This window comes from Rattus rattus, chromosome 8 (assembly GCF_011064425.1).
Source record: "Rattus rattus isolate New Zealand chromosome 8, Rrattus_CSIRO_v1, whole genome shotgun sequence".
NCBI lineage: Eukaryota > Metazoa > Chordata > Mammalia > Rodentia > Muridae > Rattus > Rattus rattus.
In genome coordinates, this window is record NC_046161.1 from 51719189 (window position 1) to 51729661 (window position 10473).

The 10473-nt window shown below is 44.2% G+C and overlaps 1 protein-coding gene across 1 annotated transcript in view; it reads right to left on the reverse strand.

The window, feature by feature from the left end:
* Window positions 1-4430, reverse strand: part of Arid3b (AT-rich interaction domain 3B) — a 47097-nt gene extending 42667 nt beyond the window's left edge. The window contains exons 1-2 of the mRNA XM_032909870.1: window positions 4292-4430; window positions 1261-1859 (exon numbers count right to left, since the gene is read on the reverse strand). Of these exons, the coding sequence (XP_032765761.1) occupies window positions 1261-1788 (528 nt within the window). The 5' untranslated portion in view covers window positions 1789-1859; window positions 4292-4430. The remainder of the gene's footprint in view (window positions 1-1260; window positions 1860-4291) is intronic.
* Between the last annotated feature and the right edge of the window lie 6043 nt (window positions 4431-10473).

Sequence of the window (10473 nt, forward strand, 5' to 3'; positions counted from 1 at the left end):
CACAGCTCTTTACAGATGGCTACTGGGTAGCACCACTGGACACTGAGAACCTGTGAGCTCAGAATATCAGGTACTAATGGCTTTATCATGAATGTCCTGTCTATAGTGCCAACCACTCACCCTGGAACAACTTGTCGTTACTCTCATACTTTGAATAGAGAAAAACTGTCGTGTAGCTCACAAATTATGAAGACAATGACTTAGTTGAAAAGAGATTCCCCCGGCTCCACCCTCCAAAATAATCCACGGTTAGGACTCCACTGTTGTCTTCCTAGCATGCTGGAGGCCCTCGTCCCAGCACCTCTAGCCCCACCCTCCCAAAGAAACAAGTAAACTCCCCACACTTGACTCTGATGGGAAATCTGGTTTGGAACTAATTTCAACTTTCTATAGGTAAAAAGGGAACTCTAGGATCTCCCTTCCATCTTTCTAATCAGATAATGTAAAGATAAAACAAAATCATGTCTACAAGGCTCTTGAGAAATACACATAAACTGCTTGTAGGTAGTTATCTTTGCATGGAGCTAAGAAACTCTTAGAGAAAATGGTTCTACATTCCCACTAGAAAACTAATTAGAATCATGAACTTTATTATTTAAATTCTTTTAGACAAGGTCTCACTATAAAGCCCTAACTGGCCTGGAACTCAGTATGCAGACAAGGCTGGCTTTGAACTCACGGAGATCTGTTTGCCTCTGTCTACTGAGTACCGCAGTTAAAAATGTGTACCACCACACCCAATTCTTTTATTTTATTATTACTATTATTGCTATCATCTTCTGGTTTTTGAGACAGGGTTCACTCTAAAACTCATGGTGAGCCTCTTCTTCCTCTACCTCCTGAATGTGGAATTACAGGTGGAGCTAATCACTGGTTTTTATATGGTTCTAATGAACACAGTCACCCCCTCGTTCTTCCTTTAAAAAAGGAGAGAGTCTTTAACAGCAAATTGGAACAGACTACATTAACTTATATACTCTACTGCTTTAATGAAAAAAAAAAAAAACAAAACAAAAAAAAAAAAAACCCAAACATCGCTTAACTTTTTCTGGTCCTAGAAATTAAAGGTAGGGCCTTACGCTATCATGGAACAACACCCTCAGTTCAAGAAAACAAATGCTGAGAAAAACTTCACTTTTTTCATATCTAGGTCAGCAAGGTGGGGTGAGAAGACATAGAGTTTCAGTTCGTACTCATCCTGCACCCTCTGTAGCTGGCCTATAGGTAGGAGAAACGGGTTCTCACAGCAGAGAGACTGACCTGCTTAAGCTGCTCATCCAGATTCCAGCTCGGCTGCCCAGCCGTGGGCACAGAAGGTGGGGCCTTGGAAGCATCTTTGGTATGGTCGTCTTTAGTTTGTCCCTGTGGTGGGAGCCCAGGTGCTGGAAGCAGACTGGACATGGGTGCTGCTCTGGGTTCTTGGCGAGTTGCTTTTTGCATGTGGAAATATTTGGAAGCAGCCTGGGCCTCTTTTTCAGCCACCTCTGTAACATCATCATCTCCATCTTCGTCTTCCAGACCTCCTTCCTCCTCCTCAGGCTCGGAGTTCACGCTGCTCTGCTCAGACACTCGAGCCGCCGGTGTGGCTGGTAGAACTCTGCCTAAGGGACCCAGAACGGGACTACCAGAAGGTCTCCCCGGTGTGACGGAAAGGAGAGCAGGCTGCGTGCCTAGTTTTGGGGCATACAGGAACTGTGCTTCTCTTGTGTGTGATCCCTGCTTCTCTCTGGCATCCATCTGTAGCGGAGTCTGCTGTGACTGCTTTTGCTGCTGCTGCAGAGGCTCCATTACTGTCTCAGGCTTCACCCACAGACTGGCATGGCTCTCAACCTGGGCACAGCCCAGCAGGCACACTGGCTCTGTATTTTAAGTGAGTAACCAAAACCACAAGAGAGGAAGAGGAGGGGAAAATACTATGTAAAACAGGTATAAAAGATTTTCTTTTCTCCAGTAAAGTTCTGAATATTAAATGTTCCTAAACCTGACTTTCAGGATGAGTAAGTCCTATGGGTTTGGAGGGTGAGGAGGGAAAGTTATAAAGAGAACAGGCTCTAAGAGGGGAAGCTGGGTGTGTGCAAATCTCAGTAGCGGCAGATCTGAGCATTTTTTTCTTTTTAAATAAAATCCAGAAGATAAATTTAAGTCTGCTAATAACTGAGTTCTCCTCTCTTACTCTCTATGTTATCAAGCATTTAACTACTGGGCTTGCACGGTACAAGGGTTTGAACTGTGAAACTAGCAATAACTATGAAAATTGCAGTTAACGAAGGCACAGAGTGGCCCGACTGCAGAAGAAAAGAAAATGGCCTCTATTCCCAGGCCCTCTGGAGAAGATTACTACTCAGGGTAGTCAGAGTCATAGCAGGCAGACAGAATGACTCTTCAGATGGAAAAAGCAAGACCAAGCAAAGCGCTCTTGGTTTAAACTTCACAAATTTCCCAGATCAAATTGCAGGGCAGCTTGTTGAGTGGACTGAACCAGGCTAAGTGGACATTATAGCCTCCAAAAGAATCCGGTTTCAACAACATGAAAGAAAGAAACATGCCAGGAGGAGGTGAGTCTCAAATTGCAAGCTTCACTCAAAAACAAACAGGGGGGGGGGGGAATTCCTCTGGAGATTTTAAAGTTAATTAATTTGAAACAGGGACCAATATTGTCTAAATAAGTTAATGTTTCTTTTTTTATAAACCACAAATAAATCTCCTCACATCCTCTTTCTTTCTGATTCACTTCTTCTATATTTATTCTATGAGTACAGTGAGAAAAGGCTTCCAGTCCCAAAGTATCCTGGGGGCAGGTTTATCTGCATTCTTACCACTGTCTCCAAACACAAATCCCTTTCACACCCTTCCACCTCTAACCCTTCCCAGGCTCCCCCTTCACCCCACCTCACTTAAGTTATATTTTCTCACAAGTCCTCCTCAGAGCAAATCTTAGGGTGAAGAGAACTGGCAACAGGGTGTGCAATTCTGTTGCCACATGAAAGGGGAAGCTGCACCGTGCAGGTTGGGACTTGATATTCGCATTGTCTCAGTGTTTTAGGATTGAGTTGGAAGATAGGAAAATGAAACCTCTACCATCTTCAAAAATTCATGGGGGAAGTAATCTCTAACAAGAAAAAAAATGGCTTTGATTTATAAATTTTTACATGTTTAAGAAGTTCGATTTTTTTTAAAGCTAGGGGGGGAAAGTTCAAAAAACAACCAGAGTCATGCTAGACAAATCTCATTTTGTTTCTTAGAAGCATTTGGTTGTAGCTTTCATAGGCGGATAAAAGATTCAAATTCCAATTCGCCTCCTACTGCCTGTACTTCCTCTGAGCAGTTTGGAAAGTATAAGTTATGCCCGCAGCAATACTTTCTTTCTGCTTTAGTTCTTACACTGTAGGGAAGCCTGAAAGTTGGCAAAAGTGTTCATTTAAAATAAAAACCACTTCGGGAACAAAAATACCGAAACAACGCACACAAAAGAATAACAAGCAATTCACTGGTCATTTAGAAATATTCGTATAATCATTAAAGCTAAACAACACAACTGGAATATTTCAACCAACTCCGGCCAGTCATTATACAACTGCTTCTTTTCTGGTTGGCACCATCTTCTCAGTAGGCTGTCCTCAGCAGGGGAGGGGGATGTCTGATAGCGTCTTTATTAAGACATCGAGATGACTCCCTTTTACAACCCAATTGGCATTCTCCCGCACAGAGTCCATCTCATCCCAATCCCTAAGCAGCCAATGATTCAAAACAATACTACTAACATCTAGAGAATTTACGTCTCAGAAATCTAAAGCACTTCATCCCTCCATCCCTCGCTCATGTTCTCTAAACTCCCGGGACCTCCAAACCGAGAGCAACGGACTGCTTGCCGCTTGAGCCCGGCCTTGCTGACCATTTCCCTTACCTTAGTTTCTAGCTGCTCTGTCCCCGACCCTCTTCGAGCCCTCTTTCCATTCTTTGCCTCCCACCCAATGGAGCCCTATCACTTTTACTTCCACCAAGCCCCCTCGGCCGATCTCCCGGCTCTTCTTCAATTACCCCATCTAAGCTCACTCTGCGGTTGCCCGGGGGCGGGAGGAGGGGTCCCTTACCTTTCCCATCTCTTTATCTCAAACCACTCCTCTGGGCACCGGGAGGATTCTCCCGGTGCTCTCACTTTTTCTCAGTGGACCCCGGCTTCACTGGCCCCCGTCTCCCCTACACACCTGCCTCGGCTCCCATTTCGGTCCCCTCCACCTGCCACAGCCCCGCTCCCGCCGCGGCAGAAAGAACCAAGACCCGCGCCGCTCACCTATGTGCAGCGTTCCGGGCTCGCGGATAGGGAGGAGGCGGCCGCTCAGACCCCAAAGTAGCAGCTGAGCCTCCGACTCCTCCGCAGCTGGGGGCCACAGCCGGGGCGGGGCCCGCACCGGAAGCGGTGCCGCGGGGCCGGGCCGTCAGCCCGGGGCGGGGGAGGGGCAGTAGGGGCGGGGCCCCAGTGAGGGGGCGGGGCCCGAGGCCGGAAGCAGCTAAAAAGGGAACGAGGTGGGGGTGGGTGGGTAGTGCGAGGCGGAAGTGACTCCTAGAGACCGCCCTCTGGTTGAAGCTGGGCGGAAACTATTTAAGGCGGGCGGAGTCTTTAGCCAATGAGAGAGCACAGACACAGAGGAGTTCCGGTGTGAGCGCTTTCGCGGGGAGTTGAACAGGGCTGAGTACAAGATACACTGTTTTCTTGCTGCGGTGGTTGTGAGTTGCTTGCAATAAGTGAAAGAAAGGAGTAAATAGTGTTATCTTTCAGCCAGTCTTCATCAAGCATTCCCGCTTTTTATTAGTTATTTTTCTAAACTTCACCTTTTGGATTGAAATTTTCCTGTCCTGGAACACCACCTCCATCCATCCCTAACCCCACCCCAGTCACAGTGGTTAGTATTTTCTTTCTCCAGGTTCCAAAGAATCCTGGCACCGCTTATACAATAAAACAACAAAACCTTTCTTTCTGAGACTCTTGACCTGGGGAACATCTGTCAATCTATGCATGTACCTTCTTGCTTTAACTTTCTCCCAACCAACCGTCGTCCTTGATCCAGAGTCGACACACGGCCGGCTTAGTTTTGGGTCTTAAACCAATCCCAGCAAAAACCTAGACCTTATTGCCAGGTCTGTCTGTCTTGCCTTTTCTTCTCACTTCTTTTCTTGATAAAAGGTAGCTCACCTATTTAGCAAGAGTAGTTGACCATCAAGCTCCAGAATCCTTTCTCTACATTCGAAATACTAGGATTGCAGATGTGCACCACACCTGGCTTTTTACTTAGGTGTTGAATATCCACATTTAGACTCTTAATCTTTGGTGTCAAGTTCCTAACTCACTAATCCATCTCCTCAGTTCCTGATGAAGACTTTTATATTTTTAATTACGTTTCTTTTTTTTAGTGTGTGTGAGGGCACTGAGCCATTTCCTCCCTTTTTGCTCAAGAATTCTAACATAACTCTTCCTCAACTTCATCAGAAATTCCAATCTGGGGGCTGGGGACTTAGCTCAGTGGTAGAGCACTTACCTAGGAAGCGCAAGGCCCTGGGTTGGGTCCCCAGCTCCAAAAAAAGAACCAAAAAAAAAAAAAAAAAAAAAAAAAAAGAAATTCCAATCTGCTGAAAGCCTCTTTCTTATTTCATACATAATAACCTCTACTTTCTTCTTATCCAGAATTCAATGGCACATCATTACAATCCCAATCTTTCAATCCCACACTGATATTCCTTTTCCTCAACTAAGACCTCTAGAGACACGGAAGAGACTTACATAATTTTCATTCTTGTATCTTGTCATGGAAAATGATCTAATTGAACAGATTGAAATTAAATTGTCCACTTAAAATGAATTCTAAGCAGTGGCTTCAAAGTTCATTCTTCTACTCAGTGTGATCCTCACTATCTCTGTGAATCTCTGACTCTGTATTCACACACCACTTCCCCTGATCACCTTACCATATAAGTAACAGAAAATGTAGAACACCCTGAAATCTAGAAATCTACTCTGATGGGTTCTCATCCTGTCTTTCCCTTTTTTAAATTATGCAATCAAAAACACCAAATTCCTTGCACATGCCTGGTCAGGCCCTCAGTTTAGTATTTGTTGATCAGTAGATAAAACTCATTTCCTGCCTTCAGTGATCTGTATTGGTTCTGGAGAGAGAAAGCAAAATACAAAGTGTCAGATAAGTGCTATGCAGAACAAAGCAGGGTAAAGATTAAACAATGGTGTCAGGCAGCTTCTATTTTTAGATACTGGAGAAGAACTCATTGATAAGGAGCTCTTAAACCAAAATGGGACTAACTTGATAGGGGTGAGCCACATCTAGTGGATACCTAAAGAAAGAATGTTCGAGCAGAGGACACACCATATTTGAATGCTCTGAGGTAAGAACACATTCAACAGGTTAATAGGAAGGGAGCTACTAAGAATAACAAGGAAACACAAACTCACAGCCAACAAACTTATGGCTGAGTGAGAGGTAAGTAGCAGAGATTCCATAAGGAAGTAGCCAGGGACTCAAGCATGTAGACTACTGTAGACTACCAAACAATTTTGCCAGTCTCTATTAACACCAATGGAAAGTTTCGAGCCAAAAGGTCACTTGATCTTATTTCAATCTCTAAAAGGACCATTATAGCTGTGGCATAGACAATAGAATATGAGGCTAGAGAGAGAAAAATAAAAGCAATAATCCTGAAGGAAGATAACAGTGTCTTGAAGTAGATGATGTCATTAGAGGGGGTGGAAAGTGGTCAGATTTCAAGTCTGTTTTGAAAGTGAAGCTGCCAGGATTTGCTGGTATTCTGGTTATACAGGTTAAAGAGGAGTCAAAAAAGATACTAGTTTTGGAGCCCAACTAACCAACTGGTAGAATTGCACCATGCACCTGGGGGATGTTATCAGATCTATGATTAGCAAGAAGGAGGAATGCTGAATTGATATTTATAACAACTTGGCATTAGATATTACAATATAATAAAGACATTTTGTTGAGTGAAACAAGTCCGTCACAAAATTACACTCTTGAAACTAGGAAACTCTGGAGGGGTTATTAAAAGAGGTAGCAAAAAGAAAAACTTTTTAGTTGTTGGGGTTTTAAATTTTAATTGGGGGGGGAGAGTATTATATGCACTGAGGCCGGAAAGAGGACCTTGGATGTCTGTTTTACCCTTCTCTGCCTTGTTGCCCAAAAACAGGGTCCTTCACTGAATCTAGAAATAGGCTGGTGGCCAGCCAGCCTCAGAGGTCCTGCCTCTGCCCCGCCATAGCACTGAGGTTTTATGAGTTTGAACTCCAGGCCTCATGCTTGCACTGCCCATTAAGCCATCTCCAGTCTGAAGTTTGATTTGTTTTGTTTTCTACTTCTTCTCTTTCTTTCTTCAAGGCAAAATGTTTTCATATGGTCTTAAGTTCCTCTTCTCCATTCCCAAAATCTCCCTTTAGCCTCTTGCAATGGTGGATCTTTCAATATTCAAGCAAATTAATGTTTCACCCACTTTCTTAGTATATTTTGTTTTGTTTTGTCTTGGGGATTGAGCCTAAGGCCTCACACTTGCTAGGCAAACACTTTCCTTCTAAGCTTTATTTCCAGCCCCTTACTCTGTTTTGATTACTATAACAGAATACCTGAGGCTGGGTGCTTCATTAAAAGACAACAAACTGCCAGGCAGTTTAATTGCTGGCCCATGCTTTTAAAATCCCAGCACTCAGGAGGAGGTGGCAGGTGAATCTCTGTGAGTTTGATAGCAGCCTGGTCTACAGAGTAAGTTTCAGGATAGCCAGGGCTACACAGAGAAACCCTGTCCTGAAAAACTAAAAACCACAACAACGAAAACAACAAAGAAAACACACAGGGTGCTGGATAATAGCTAAGTCTTTAAAGTGCTTGGTACACAAGCAGAACCTTAGTTGCATTTCCAGAATCCACGGGGGCAGTGAGGAGGGAGAGGCTGGGCACTGTGGTGTGTGCCTGCAATCATAGTGCTGGAGAGGAGAGATAGGAAGACCCCGGGAGCTGTAGGCCAGCAAATCTGGTCAAATTCTAGTCCCAGGCCAGTGAGAAACCCTAGATCCAAAAAAAAAAAAAAAAAAAAAAGATGAAGAGCACACGGCGGAAAAGAGTCTTGGTGAGGATCCGTATTGATGGTGTCACAGATGCCAGAGATCTCAAACCAGATCAGTGACGCACTGCAATGAACATTTGCAAGTAGAGATGTGTAGACAGAGTTTTTACTGTGGGACACACTGTGACACACTACAGTTTCCACAATGAGCTGTTCTCTATGCTTGGTTTTTGCTTTATTTATTTATTTATTTGGGGAAGGTATTTGGGTTTCTTTGTGTGTGTTTTTATTGTGGGGGTGGAAGGTTACAAGGGTGAATGGTGGATATGAGGGGACGAGGAGATGAGCAGGACTGGGGTGCATGATGTGAAACTCACAAAGAATCAGTAGAAAGTTACAAAACAAAAAATAAAAACCCTAGAAGTATTGCTGTTGTCTTCTCAACCAAAGTGCTTGATCTTTTTCCTTCCAAAGCATTTTATGACTTCCCATTGCTCTTGAGATCAAGACTTAAAATCCATCACATAGTCTGCAGGACCCTAGGAAGATCAACTTCTTATCAATCTCTTTGGTTTTAGCTCCTCTTCAGGGTATAATAGTGAGCTCTGGAAAGCAACCCGGGTGATGTCACTACCTTGTAAATGTAACCTTTATTTGCCTGATGTAATCGTTGTCATCTCAGAGGCTTACTGCTGAATATGCTCACACTTTCTAGTTCTTTCTGAACTCTGTATGACTGGTTAGGACTCAAAACTCCTCTCCAAGCTGACTGATTCAATCTGGCTTCTCTCAGCTTCTCACTGAATTTCTCTACTTGGTCTCAAACTAACTCTGGCAATTTGTTCTAATCATCTGGCTCCTTCTTATCCTCTACCTTCAACTGCCTCTGCATGAACTCACAAAGGAGCTCAACTCCTCTGCACTGCACTCATTACACTGGCTCCCCATTTCCTCAACTCCCAACTCACTGATGATGTGATTCCTCCCTCCCTCTCCCTCTCCCTCTCCTCTCCCTCTCCTCTCCCTCTCCCTCCCTCTCCCTCTCCCTCTCCCCTCTTCTCTTTCTCTTTTCCCCTCCCCCTCCCCCTCTCCCCGCCCTCCTCGTTCCCTCGACCTCCCTCTCCTCTCCCTGTTCTCTCTCCCTCCTCCTCCTCTCCTCTCTTTCTCCTCTCTCTCTCTCTCTCTTCCCCTCTCTCTCCCCCCATCTTTCTCTTTCTCTCTCTCCTACTTTTAAATAGCTTTTCTCCTAAAAGTTGGTCCAGACCTCTGGAAGTGCAGACACTTAACCACTGAGCCATCTCTCCAGCCCAAGTTGGTCCTATCCCAACTCTGATTCACTCTCTCAAACCTTTCCCTGACTTATTTTGTCTGCTCCTCAATTAGACATCATTGTTTGGGATTAAAGGTGTATACTAAAAGATTCCAGCCAGAGATTAAAGTTGTATGCTAAGGGTGTGTCTGTATTCCATCTGGATCACACAGATTTAGGAGGTCTTATTTGCTGGATTAAAACTTCTCTATAGGGGTTGGGGATTTAGCTCAGTGGTAAAGCGCTTGCCTAGGAAGCGCAAGGCCCTGGGTTCGGTCCCCAGCTCCGAAAAAAAGAACCAAAAAACAAAAAAAAAAACCAAACCCTTCTCTATAGTAGCTGAGACAGAAAAGTAAAAGTCTTCTTTTTCCCTCTCTTAGAAATGGGGGGGGTGGGGGGTGAGGAGGCTGGAGAGATGGTTCAGTGGCTAAGAGCACTGGCTGCTCTTCCTGTGGCCCTGAGTTCAATTCCCAGAAACCACATGGTGGTTCCCAAACATCTGTAATGAGATCCAGTGCCCTCTTCTGTTTGTGCCTGAAGAGAGTGAAAGTGTATTCACATTAAATAAATAAATAAATCTGTAAGAGAGAGAGAGAGAGAGAGAGAGAGAGAGAGAATTAGTAACTGTAAGGTGAAAAGATGTTTGAACCATGATAATAGGGGCTAACCCTCTCATGTTACTGGGTGTTTTCCTGCTGTCACATAAATAACTCCCAACTGACCTGATGGTCAACAAATACGAGGACGTCAATCTATCTGATATTAATCCGTTGCTCCATAGTCAAATGTGGCCCCTTAGAACAAACAGCTTGCATACCTCTAGACATGAGAATCATGCCATTCTAGACCATCCAGGAATGATTGAGCTGAGACCAGAATTCTCCAACAAACTCCCAGCCTAATGAAAAAATAAAAACCATTTATTGTCTTATGGTTAAATTAGAACCATTTGAGATGGGTTATTCTGCAACAAAAGAAAACATTGGTCAAGATGGCCTCCTTTGTGGACCTCCTGAGCACTGAGGGAACAGAGAGGCGGGCATCATTTCATCCTCATATATTTGGCCCAATTACATTAATTTCCACCATTA